Below are 11,002 nucleotides of genomic sequence, written 5' to 3' on the forward strand. Positions count from 1 at the left end.
AAGTATTCTCATCAACATGAGCATTTCAATGCACTTTTGCTTGTTTTAGTTGCCAAATCTGTCCTCTGAGAAAGGTCAAATGGAGAGGTGGTTGGCTAGTACACGTAGAGGTACAACTTTTAATACATGATGAATCATCCACCATTGGTTTTATTTTAAAATAAATAGATCATCTGCCATTGTTCTATACATCCTAGTCGGCATCAATAATAAGATCATATTGATCACATATATAAATATAGAACACTCTTTCAAAAGCTTTTTAAACCCTTACATATTCCATTTCTATGAACATTCGCGCAGCCATGACTAAGTTTTCAAACGACTCCGAACCAATCGCCAATACTCTCCTCTCGCCCATCAAACTTGGGCTATACAATCTCTCCCACAGGTCTCTCCTTTTTTGTTCGCTTACAGTACTGTCGGCTCAAGTCGATGCTTCTCATTGGATCACTTACCTCATTTCGTTTCTGTTCTTGTTTCACAGGGTGGTCCTTGCTCCCCTCACTCGTTGCCGAGCTCTCAACTACGTACCCCAACCTTCTCATGTCGAGTATTACACTCAAAGAACCACCCCGGGTGGTCTCCTCATCACAGAGGCCGTAGCTGTCTCCCAAGAAGGGATTGGGTGAGTTATACATGTGCTCTTGAATCCACTGTCTCCACTTCGTTTGCGTATACCCACTTGATTCGCATCGACCACTAATATAAGCTCGCGGTTGGCTATGTTTTTAAGTTTTCCTCACTCTCCGGGAATTTTCAATCACGATCAAATCCAAGCGTGGAAGGCAGTTACGAGCGCAGTGCATGAGAAGGACGGCATTATATTTTGCCAACTCTGGCACGTCGGCCGAGCTTCTCACATATGTAAGATCACAATCCTGTATTTCGGAGCTTGCTTTCTATAATTTGGTTCCTGTTTACTTCATGCAAAGTAGGTTTGTCCTGGCAGATTATCAGCCCGAATATGCTGCTCCTCTTTCTTCTACCTGGAATCCTGTTCCCGAACCTTGGACCATCAGAATGCCTGCGAACAAGCCAGCGGTGGGCTATTCAAGACCCCGAGCCATGACCACAACCGACATTACGAACGTCGTTGGACAGTTTTGTCAAGCAGCTCGAAACGCAATGCTAGCGGGTAAAAGATGGAGAGCCTGGTTTAGTGAGAGCATTTATTTGCATAGCAGCTTTTTCCTGACGTCGCATAGTTGCTTTCAGGATTCGACGGTGTGGAGATACACGCTGCCCATGGATATCTCATCGATCAGTTCTTCAAAGACGGAATTAATGATCGTGACGATGAGTACGGTGGTTCTATAGACAAGCGCTGCAAGTTGGGCATGCAAGTTCTCGCGGCCATAGTAAAAGAAATCGGGGCCAACCGGACAGGTATTCGGATCTCGCCCATCGTTGATCATCTGGGTGCAACCGATTCGAATCCGATAGAGCTAGGGCTGTATTTGATGGATCAATTGAATCACTTGAAGCTCGCGTATCTACATATGACGGAGCCACGCTTTACGTCGCAAGGAGTGATCGACACAGCCCAAAACTGCCAAGTGTTTTTTGAAGCATACAAAGGGCTGGTGATGACCAGCGGTGGCTACACGAGGGAGTCGGGGATGGAGGCAGTAAGAAGTGGGTACGCGGATTTGGTAGCGTATGGGAGGCTGTTCATTTCCAATCCAGATTTGCCCATACGATTTGCACTAAATGCAAGCCTCAATCCCTACGACAGATCAACGTTCTACACACATGATCAGTTGAAGGGATATACAGACTATCCTGTTCTCCAAGACAAGGAAAGATTGGAACTGGCTTCGAAGCACAAGCCCAAGAAAGCCAGTAAGAAGAAGCCCCTCACGATCCAGGTCTGCCTTAACGATTTACATTGGCACGTCCAGAAAAGGAGGAGTTTGTAAGGCCACACAGCTTGATCTGTAAAACGACACCAACCGATTTCCCGATTTTTGTAAGAAATATACCGATACTGATTAAAGATCCAAATTTCACCGCCTGTAGCGTGGGAATTCATGAGTTGACCTGTGACACTTTTAGGAAAAATCGGAACCATAAACTTTTGTTAAGCATAGGTCCACATCCTTACACTTAAGACTTGTTCACAAGATACATTAATTAAATCATAGTGAGCCTCTCAAAGCGAGCATACTAAGACGTGACTAAAAAGTGGAGTCTAGCACTTTTTCTTAGCTACGAGCGATGCTTCTTAATTTTCATATAGTTTCTCATATGTTTGAGTAGGTGCTTCACTTTTGACCCTTCTATGCTCTAAGTCGGGGTGGCAATGTCACTCACATAACAACTCAAGTATTTGCACATTCATGTTACAGGTGGATTTGGGCAATCTGTATATGTGGAATCCATAATTTCGTCCTTCTATTACAATTGTTAGTTCGAAGTTGCTATGGTATTAAAGTGTTTAGCTTGTGATTTCAAGCATCATATATACTTTCTACACTCTCTTTTTTATTCAAAGAATACTTTCTACACTCTTATGGTTGCTCGTTACTCATGTCTTCCCTCGATCAACTATTTGTAAAACTCTCATAAGGATCATCTTCTTATTTACTTTTATTAAACAATAAAGGCTCACTCATAATCGAAGTTGTAAATGTGTTAGAATACAATAAAATGATCTTTTCGCATGTCACAAATGATACAACTATTTGATGCACATTACCAATCACTATCATCACCCATTTCAAAACAATCATATAGCCTCTTTTTAAAATCTAGCTTCTAAACCATTTTGAGGTTGCAAATGAATCCGATTTTTCAATCACTTTGACAAAAGACAAAGTACAAACATACCATGTTGATTTGGAAAATCTCCAAAGAACTTTCTAATGAGTACACAATACCTTGCAATTACCTAATTTGAATCTACAAATGTCAATCTAAAGGCTCCATAGAAGCAATAGTACATAAAGCACCACAATCTAGTTGGTTTCTATGGCAAGCTAGCTAGTGTCACCCCCATAAGACTCCCCATAACACATCTGTGCAAATGCCACTAACCATAATGGTCAATAGGCTTATTAGTTGCAATCAACAAGCAAGAAAGATTGCTTGTTTGAAGGTTACAACTAGCTCTAGAGTCTAATAATTTTCATCAAAGAACTTTAATTGAGCTCCAACTAATGTAACCATTGCAACCTCTAAGGACACTAAATTAAAATACCTAATATCCTGGGGTCATTGAACACCTCGAAGGTGCACTATATGGAAACATATGATATCATGGGATTCTTGACAACCCCTACTCATATATACTTTTTCACACATATTCACTTGAAGGTTTGATTTTTTCTTAAAGCTAAACAAATATGCCCTTATATACACAAGATTTTTGTCAAAAGTGGCATTAAAGAACCCCCTTGCGTTGAATGCACGTTCCATGATCTAGCACAATAACACAAAGCAACTATAGATGCACTTGATAGATGCACAAAATAGCGAGCGCGTCTATAGGTGTTGCTTGAATAACGAAATTACGGGCATGTCTAATAGCACGTCTAACAGCTTGTCTATTTGCGCGTGTATTAACACGTCTATTTGCATGTCTACAATAAGAAAATACGGGCCCGTCTAACATTGCATTTATCACTGCGTCTATTAGCACGTTTTCACTGGGAATTAGACGCGTATTTAGACGTGTATTTAGACACAAAATAGAGAATACAGAAAGTGAGATTTTGGTGTATATCATTGCTTTCCAAACATTGCCCATGATTACCAAAGCACATAATTTTAACAAAAACATCAATGCTTTTTTGCAAGCCCACGTATACAAGAATTAAGTGAGGTGAGGAGAATGAGACAATATGTAAAATAGTTTTGCTAATATCAATGATGGGCTACGGTTCAATTGTGGGTCTCAAACCAAACTCAGCTAACCTAGGTGGCATACTAACTTAGCCACTAACTAGAGTACATAAAGATAGCTGTCATCCAGCTATTATTCATGGGCGGTGTACCAACCACATGTGTAGCTAATAAGTGGGTGACACAAATGCACAATGGTCACCCTGGCATATCATGAGACGAGCTCGATATCTCAACACTCCCCCTCGAGCTCAATCCTAATTCCTGCACACCAAGCAGGTCTCTGAACTTGCGCAGCTTCTCTGCACCCAATGCCTTCGTGAATATATCAACTACCTAATCCTCTATGCTGACATAAACTAGATCAATAAACGCAGCTCTCCCAAATCCTTTATCTTAAACTTTTGCTTCAATAGCATTTTCACATGAAGGATATCTTCATCACTATCACCTGTGATGATCAAATCATCAACATAAATGACAAGCAGCATAATGCCTTTCTCTGTTTTTCTCACATAAAGTGAGAAATATGCCTTGGAAATTTGAAAGCCAATAGTGACAAGATACTATCCTATCTTGTCAGACCATGCTCTCGGTGCTTGCTTCAAGCCATACAAGGCTTTCTTCAACTTGCAAACAAACTCAGGATGAACAGCATGAACATAACCTGGTGGTTGCTACATATAGACCTCTTCTTGCAAATCACCATGCAAGAAAGCATTCTTTACATCCATCTGATGTAAAGACTATCCCTTTGATGCAGCCATAGCAATGACTGCTCTTACGGTTGCCATCCTTGCAACCGGATTGAATGTTTCTTCATAATCAATGCCATATGTCTGTGCATACCCCTTGACAACTAATCTTGCCTTGTATTTGTTCACAGAACCATCTGCATTGTGCTTCACCTTATAAACCCACTTGTAGCCAATTGCATTCTTGTCTTTAGGTAAAGGCACCACTTCCCATGTAGCATTTGCTTCCCAGGAATCCATTTCTTCATCCATGGCTTTCTCCCATTTTTCTTTTCCCATGGCTTGCTCAAAAGAAGTGGGTTCTAGTTCATGTATCACTTTGACCATATAGGCATAGTGAATGGCTATAAATCCATCATATTTCAGCCACCTAGCTCTGGTAGACCTGTGCAAAATAGGCTCACTACCAGGTGCTCTCAAAACATCCCTTGTCTTCCTTACTCTAGGTGTAACAACAGAAGGAATACCCAACTCATCATCAAGGCTCTGTTTTGAGCCAGTGGATTCACCATCCACATAAGAGTGACCTGCATTCACATCAACGATGGGTTGATCTACTTTCTCTTTTCCTTTTCGTGATACTTGCATACCACTATCTACATTGCTTTGAGGAGATCCTCATGATCTCGATTTGCCTGTCCATGGCAAATTATGTGAACATCTGCTAGAGGACACTACAAGTCCACTTATATTTTGTGATTGTTGTTGTGAATTCTGCGCAACATTACCATTTTGTGCATCTACATCATCAATCACATTTACTGGTTTATACCAGCTGCTCATCTCATAAAAAACATCTCCGCTCAGTGTAAACTTACGAGTAGAAGGGTTATAGCATCTATACCCTTTTTGCTACAAAGAATAACCAATAAAGATGCACTTCTAAGCTTTTGGATCCAACTTAGATCTCAACTCATCTGGCACATGAACATAGGCAATGCAATCAAAAACTTTCAAATGAGAAATATCTGGTTTCCTACCAGTATACCTCTCCTCTGGTGTCATGCCATGCATTGTTGCAGTGGGAGTCCTGTTCATTATGTAGACTACTATAGCAACTGCTTCAGCCCAATAATAATCTGGCAGGTCTTTTCTATTGAGCATGGCATGAGATACCTCTCCAATATGCCTGTTTTTCCTTTCTGCAAGTCCATTTTGCTGTGGGGTATGACTGCATGAATATTGCTGCTTTATGCCATGCTCCTATAGGAAACTTGCAAACTCATTTGAGAAGTACTCTCCCCCTCCATCTGACCTTAGGCATTTTATTTGCAGGCTTGTTTCTTTTTCAACCATAGCTTTAAAAGCTTTGAAATGCCCAAACACTTCACTTTTCTTTTTCATAAAATACACCCAAAATTTTCTGCTGTAGTCATCAATAAAAGTGACAAAATAATGATAGCCTCCAATAGATGCAGCTTTAGTAGTCCACACATCAGAGTGGATTAATTCCAATGGCCTCTTACTCTCTTGAACATGTCTAGGAAATGGTTTCCTTGCCTATTTTCAAAATTGACAGGCTTCACATACCTTATGCATTTCTACAACCTTGAACTTAGGCAATCCTGCAACAATATTTTGGGCCTGCATTAATTTAAGTTGTTGTATATTAACATGACCAATGCGTTTATGCCAGATATCAATATCTACAACTACACCGGTAACATGTGCAAACATTGTTGCACTCAATTCAAGCATGTTCGCATCCAACGTAAACATCCTGCCCTTCTTCTTACCTTTTGCTATCAAGCGACCTTTATTTTTCATATCCTCAACAAAGCATCCATGAGGATTAAATCTGACCTCTACAAGCCCTGCTCAACCATTTAACCAACGAAAACCAGGTTCTTGGTGATATTTGGGACATGAAATACATCAAACATGTATTTCTTTTTTCCATCCTGCATAGACAAAGGAATTTTACCAATCTGCATAATAGGATGTGTAGTATCATCACCAGTCTCCACAAATCCTGGTCTTTCCATTTTCCATGCATCCTGCATCCATTCTGCATGACCTATCATGTGGTTTGACACACCTGAGTCAACATACCACACATCATTACTTTCTTCTGCACTTGTCACAGAATTGGTCATGTGCTGCACCATAAATAGATGCTCATTTCTGTCATCACCTTGTCTACTAGTGGATGCATAATTGCCTTGCTGCAATTTTCTAGACATGATATCATTCTGCTTTTTATAGCAATCTTTAACCATATGATCCATTTTACCACAATAGTAGCATTCAACATTGTTGTTTGCATTTTGGCCTCTCTGCCATCCACCATGACCTCTTTGGCTCCCCCTGCCTCTAAAGTTACCACATCCTCCTCCATAGGATTGGTTTTCTTGAATTTGCTGCATATTCTCATTTCTGCCATAGCCTCCAAATCAGTTTGCTCTACCTCTACCTCTACCTCTTCTAGCATTTGAGTAGAAGACAGCTTCTTTTGAAGTTCCTCCTGAAGAAGATGCACCACCATTTCTCTACTCTAGAAATTAGAAGAGCAATCAACTCCTCAAATCAGGAAAATTCTCACGGACGGCAATGGATGTCTGGAATTGTGCATAATCCTCTCCTAGGCCATTCAAGGTCACAGAAACTAAATCATCATCTTCCACTGGCGACCCAATAGAAGCAAGTGCATCTGCGATCTTCTTCTTCTTCATGTGGTAGTCATTGATGCTCATATTTTCTCTCTGCACATTATGCAACTCCTGCTTAAGCTGCATTTTCCTGGCTTACGTATTTGTGCTATACATTTTTGTCAAAGTATCCCATGCCTCTTTTGGCATGCTTGCATCCTGAATATGCACAATCATAGAATCTGAAATACTGATAGACAGCTAGTACATAACTTTTCTGGCTCTCTCATGCCAACCTTTAAATTCCTACAACTTCTGTTGATTGGGAACATTAGGAATAACTGGTTCTTGTTCAGCTCCGTAATGAACTCCCAATAGCCTTTTCCCTTAAGGAAATTTTTCATTCTAAACTTCCATGCTTGAAAGTTGTTCTTGTCAAGCTTTGCAGTGACAATTTGTGAAAGAACATCAGACACCATTACAGAACACTACAAAATATTCTGTCACTGCAAAAAAACACAACTTGTGCCTCATAAGGGCAAATCTGCAAAATTGACGAGAGTGGTATTTGACTACACAGTCACTTCCTAGTGATGATTATGCATCAACAGGCAATAAGAATGATTCTATCACTCCCAATATCTCTGTGCATAGGCATATAATGTAATTTCTATGATAACTTTTCACCGACCTGCAGAATAGTGGTCGTACAACAAAAACAGGGCACTTTCCTGAGCACCTGCGAAAAAACTTCCACCACCAAAACGGGCCTCGAAATGTCCTCGAATCAAAAAAATAATCTCACCGGGGCTTTGTTCTCCCCCGTAGCATATACTGCCCTCTCGCCACACCGCGAAGGGCTCAGGGGGGTCACTGTGTATAAATCCTCTATATCACGTGCGTTTAAGGCCTATTTTTAAAATCTCTTATTTATAAAAATTTCATTAATAAAATGTACCCCTTTTCTATACAAATCTGTAAATTTTTTCCAAAACTATTTTTAAATAGTCCCTTATGTATATTTATTTCTGTAAATTTTAGAAATAAAAAATATCCTTCTGTTGAACTCACGTGATAGGGTTACATATGATGAGTGACCCCCCCGAGGCGAAGGGCATCCCAATCTACGATAGTGCACTCTTACACTTTCCGGCTGTGCTACTTGTAGAGATTTGCTCCCAAACTCGAAAGAAAAAGGAAAGCAACACTGATCCTCTTGCTAGGACACCGCGAACTTGGTTTTCTTTCTTGAGCTCCTTACCATGAACCGAGCTCTAATGCCATGTGAAGAGAGTGGAAGAGAAGGAAGGAGTCTCACTTGTAGCTTTCTCACATACACAATGGGGGAATATACACAAAGGTGGAGGCTGAAAATAGTTTTTCTCTTCTTAGTTGTGAAAGCCAAAAGAACTCTAAGTACAAGAGAATAGGTGAACCCTATATGTGTGAAGAGAATGGGAGAGAAGTAAGGAGTCTCACTTGCAGCTTTCTCACATACACAATGGGGGAATATACACAATGGGGGAATATACACAAAGGTGGAGGCTAAAAAGATTTTTCCTCTTCTTAGTTGTGAAAGCCAAAAGAACTCTCTCTTAGTACAAAAGAATAGGTGAAGCCCATATGTGGGTCTCAAACCAAAATTCAGCTAACTAAGGTGGCATACTAACTGAGCCACTAGCTAGAGTACATAAAGACAGCTGTCATCTAGCTATTATTCATGAGCGGTGTACCAACCGCATCTACAGCTAACAAGTCGGTGACATAAATGCACAACGGTCACCCTGGCATATCACGAGTGGAGCTCGATATCTCAACACTCCCCCTCGAGCTCAATCCCAATTCCTACACACCAAGTAGGTCTCTAAACTTGCGCAGCTTCTCTACACCCAATGCCTTCGTGAATATGTCAGCTACCTGATCCTCTATGCTGACATAAACTAGATCAATAAAACCTACTAGAACCTTCTCCCTAGGCACATATATGTGAGCCAAGGATGACTTCTCAGATCTCATCCTTTACATGCAAGATAATTTCCCAAATTTTGCCTATACACTTGACCACACTTCAAAGAGATGGGTTCCCATAGATTACATAAAGTATCTGTTCATAGAGGAACCCAAGTTTGTAAAGCGCTTGGCCCGCTTTTGTGACAACCTTACAGATGAAGGGTTTAGGACAGTCGAAGTTCAAGGCATCCTAGATGCAGGGATCATAGGAAATACAGGCACCAAATTCCTTTCATGGGAGATGACATTCATCTTCCTTCTCTAAGAAGAAGGAAATTTAGAGGAAGAAACCTCATCGTCTAGCACCCCCTCTAGTAGAATTGTTGATCTGGTCATCCCTAGGCTAGACTCAGACATCTACATGGAAGAGAGTCTTGATGATCCAATAGAGGAGATGGAAGCAACTCAAGCATTGAGCCTACTTCAAGAGCCCCCAGTAGAGCAAGAATCTGCATCGGAGACCATTGACCTAGACTCAGAATTATGGTCCTTGTCCCCCCTCATCATCGATGCAGAAGAGTACGTATTCCTCCATGACATAGAGATTCTTTTTGGACTATGAGAGGATGAGGCACTCAGATTCCTATTAGGGTTCGATGTTGACACAAGTGTCAAAGATCCCGGGGTTTTAGGTATCAAAGACCAGACAATGGAAGACTTTCTCTTGACGACACTGGTTTCAATGAGGGATGCAGACATGTCCGTATACGATGCACAACCCTCTCATGTAGAAGCTTCCACCTCCCAAATGGAACATCACACAGCACTTGCTTCCATCAACATTGCAAATGAGGAAGGGATAGAAGCCGACAACGCTGTAGTGGTAAGTTCAAACAATATTTTTTATTTTGATGTTCTTTCAGTATAATTTGTTTTGTCAGTCTTCTAACGTTTGTTGAATTGTTGCAAGATGCATTTGAGCTTGATGAATTCTCATCTCGACGGGGTAATGTTCGCAGCATATTTGGGTGAGATCATTCTTTGGCCCATTACCTTGGAAAAGTTGTAGAGCATATCGTGGTCTTTCACACCAAATTTTTTTTGGAGCCTCTGAAGTGCAAGGCATTGTCGTGCGCTATCGGATACTCCAACATTACCTCAACATTACTTGGAATGCCGAAAAAGTCATTTTGGTACACGACCTGGCTGCTATCAATGCCTTTGGATCGAACATTCATGGCAGGGCATTGATGGCAATGGCTATGTCTTTGGCAATAGGAGAGGAGGATGTTAGTGCTGTTGCGGCTAGATTTATATCTAGGAATCCACTAGGGGATTCAAAGACCCCTATTCTCGATGTACTCGAACTAGCCAAGAAGAAAGGTAGCCTATGAGGCCTTTTGTATATATAAACATATATTTAAATGGATATTTCAATCGATACATGACTACATGTCTTTATTATTTGTTTTAAGTTATCATTGCTCGTCATGAATTCCACTGTATTTTGTTTAAGTCGTTGATGATATATTTTCTCCATCTTTTTAATTGTGTTAATTTAATAAATTTCTAGCCAATTTAGTATCATTTTCACCAATTCTGGGTATCGAGAGTTCATTTTTGTCAAATCCTGAAGGAATTTCATCATCGCGCAGAAGGGAAGAGTGTCTGACACGTTGCCAAGACAGTGCCAGAATGCCCAAATTCGCACCGTCGTGGGTTTTGGGCTTTCGGGGGTCCTGGCGACATGCCGGACACTCTTCCCTTCTGTGCGAAGTGCTAGAATGACCAAATTCATGCTGTAACGGTTTTGGGCTTTCTGGGGTCCTGGCGATGTGCCGGACACTCTTCCCTTCTATGCGA

General features: G+C 40.9%; 1 protein-coding gene across 1 annotated transcript; it reads left to right on the top strand.

Annotated features, from left to right (window-relative positions):
* The first annotated feature begins 305 nt into the window (after positions 1-305).
* Positions 306-1,976, top strand: LOC147887843 (12-oxophytodienoate reductase 3-like). The gene is made up of 6 exons (XM_087393234.1): positions 306-391; positions 488-628; positions 737-867; positions 953-1,138; positions 1,219-1,801; positions 1,940-1,976. Exons 1-6 carry the CDS (start codon positions 306-308, stop codon positions 1,974-1,976), a joined length of 1,164 nt encoding a protein of 387 aa, XP_087249360.1.
* Positions 1,977-11,002: the final 9,026 nt, after the last annotated feature.

Source organism: Dipteris shenzhenensis, chromosome 22, assembly GCF_047967505.1.
Source record: "Dipteris shenzhenensis isolate YYH24624 ecotype China chromosome 22, Dip_SZ_1.0, whole genome shotgun sequence".
Taxonomy (NCBI): Eukaryota; Viridiplantae; Streptophyta; class Polypodiopsida; order Gleicheniales; family Dipteridaceae; genus Dipteris; species Dipteris shenzhenensis.

Excerpts from the sequence above, each read along its gene's own strand:
- LOC147887843 (XM_087393234.1), top strand. The coding sequence starts at position 306 with ATGACTAAGTTTTCAAACGACTCCGAACCAATCGCCAATACTCTCCTC. Across the intron at positions 1,139-1,218 it reads TCGAAACGCAATGCTAGCGG|GATTCGACGGTGTGGAGATA; the intron begins GTAAAAGATGGA and ends AGTTGCTTTCAG. Across the intron at positions 1,802-1,939 it reads TATCCTGTTCTCCAAGACAA|TGTAAAACGACACCAACCGA; the intron begins GGAAAGATTGGA and ends CACAGCTTGATC.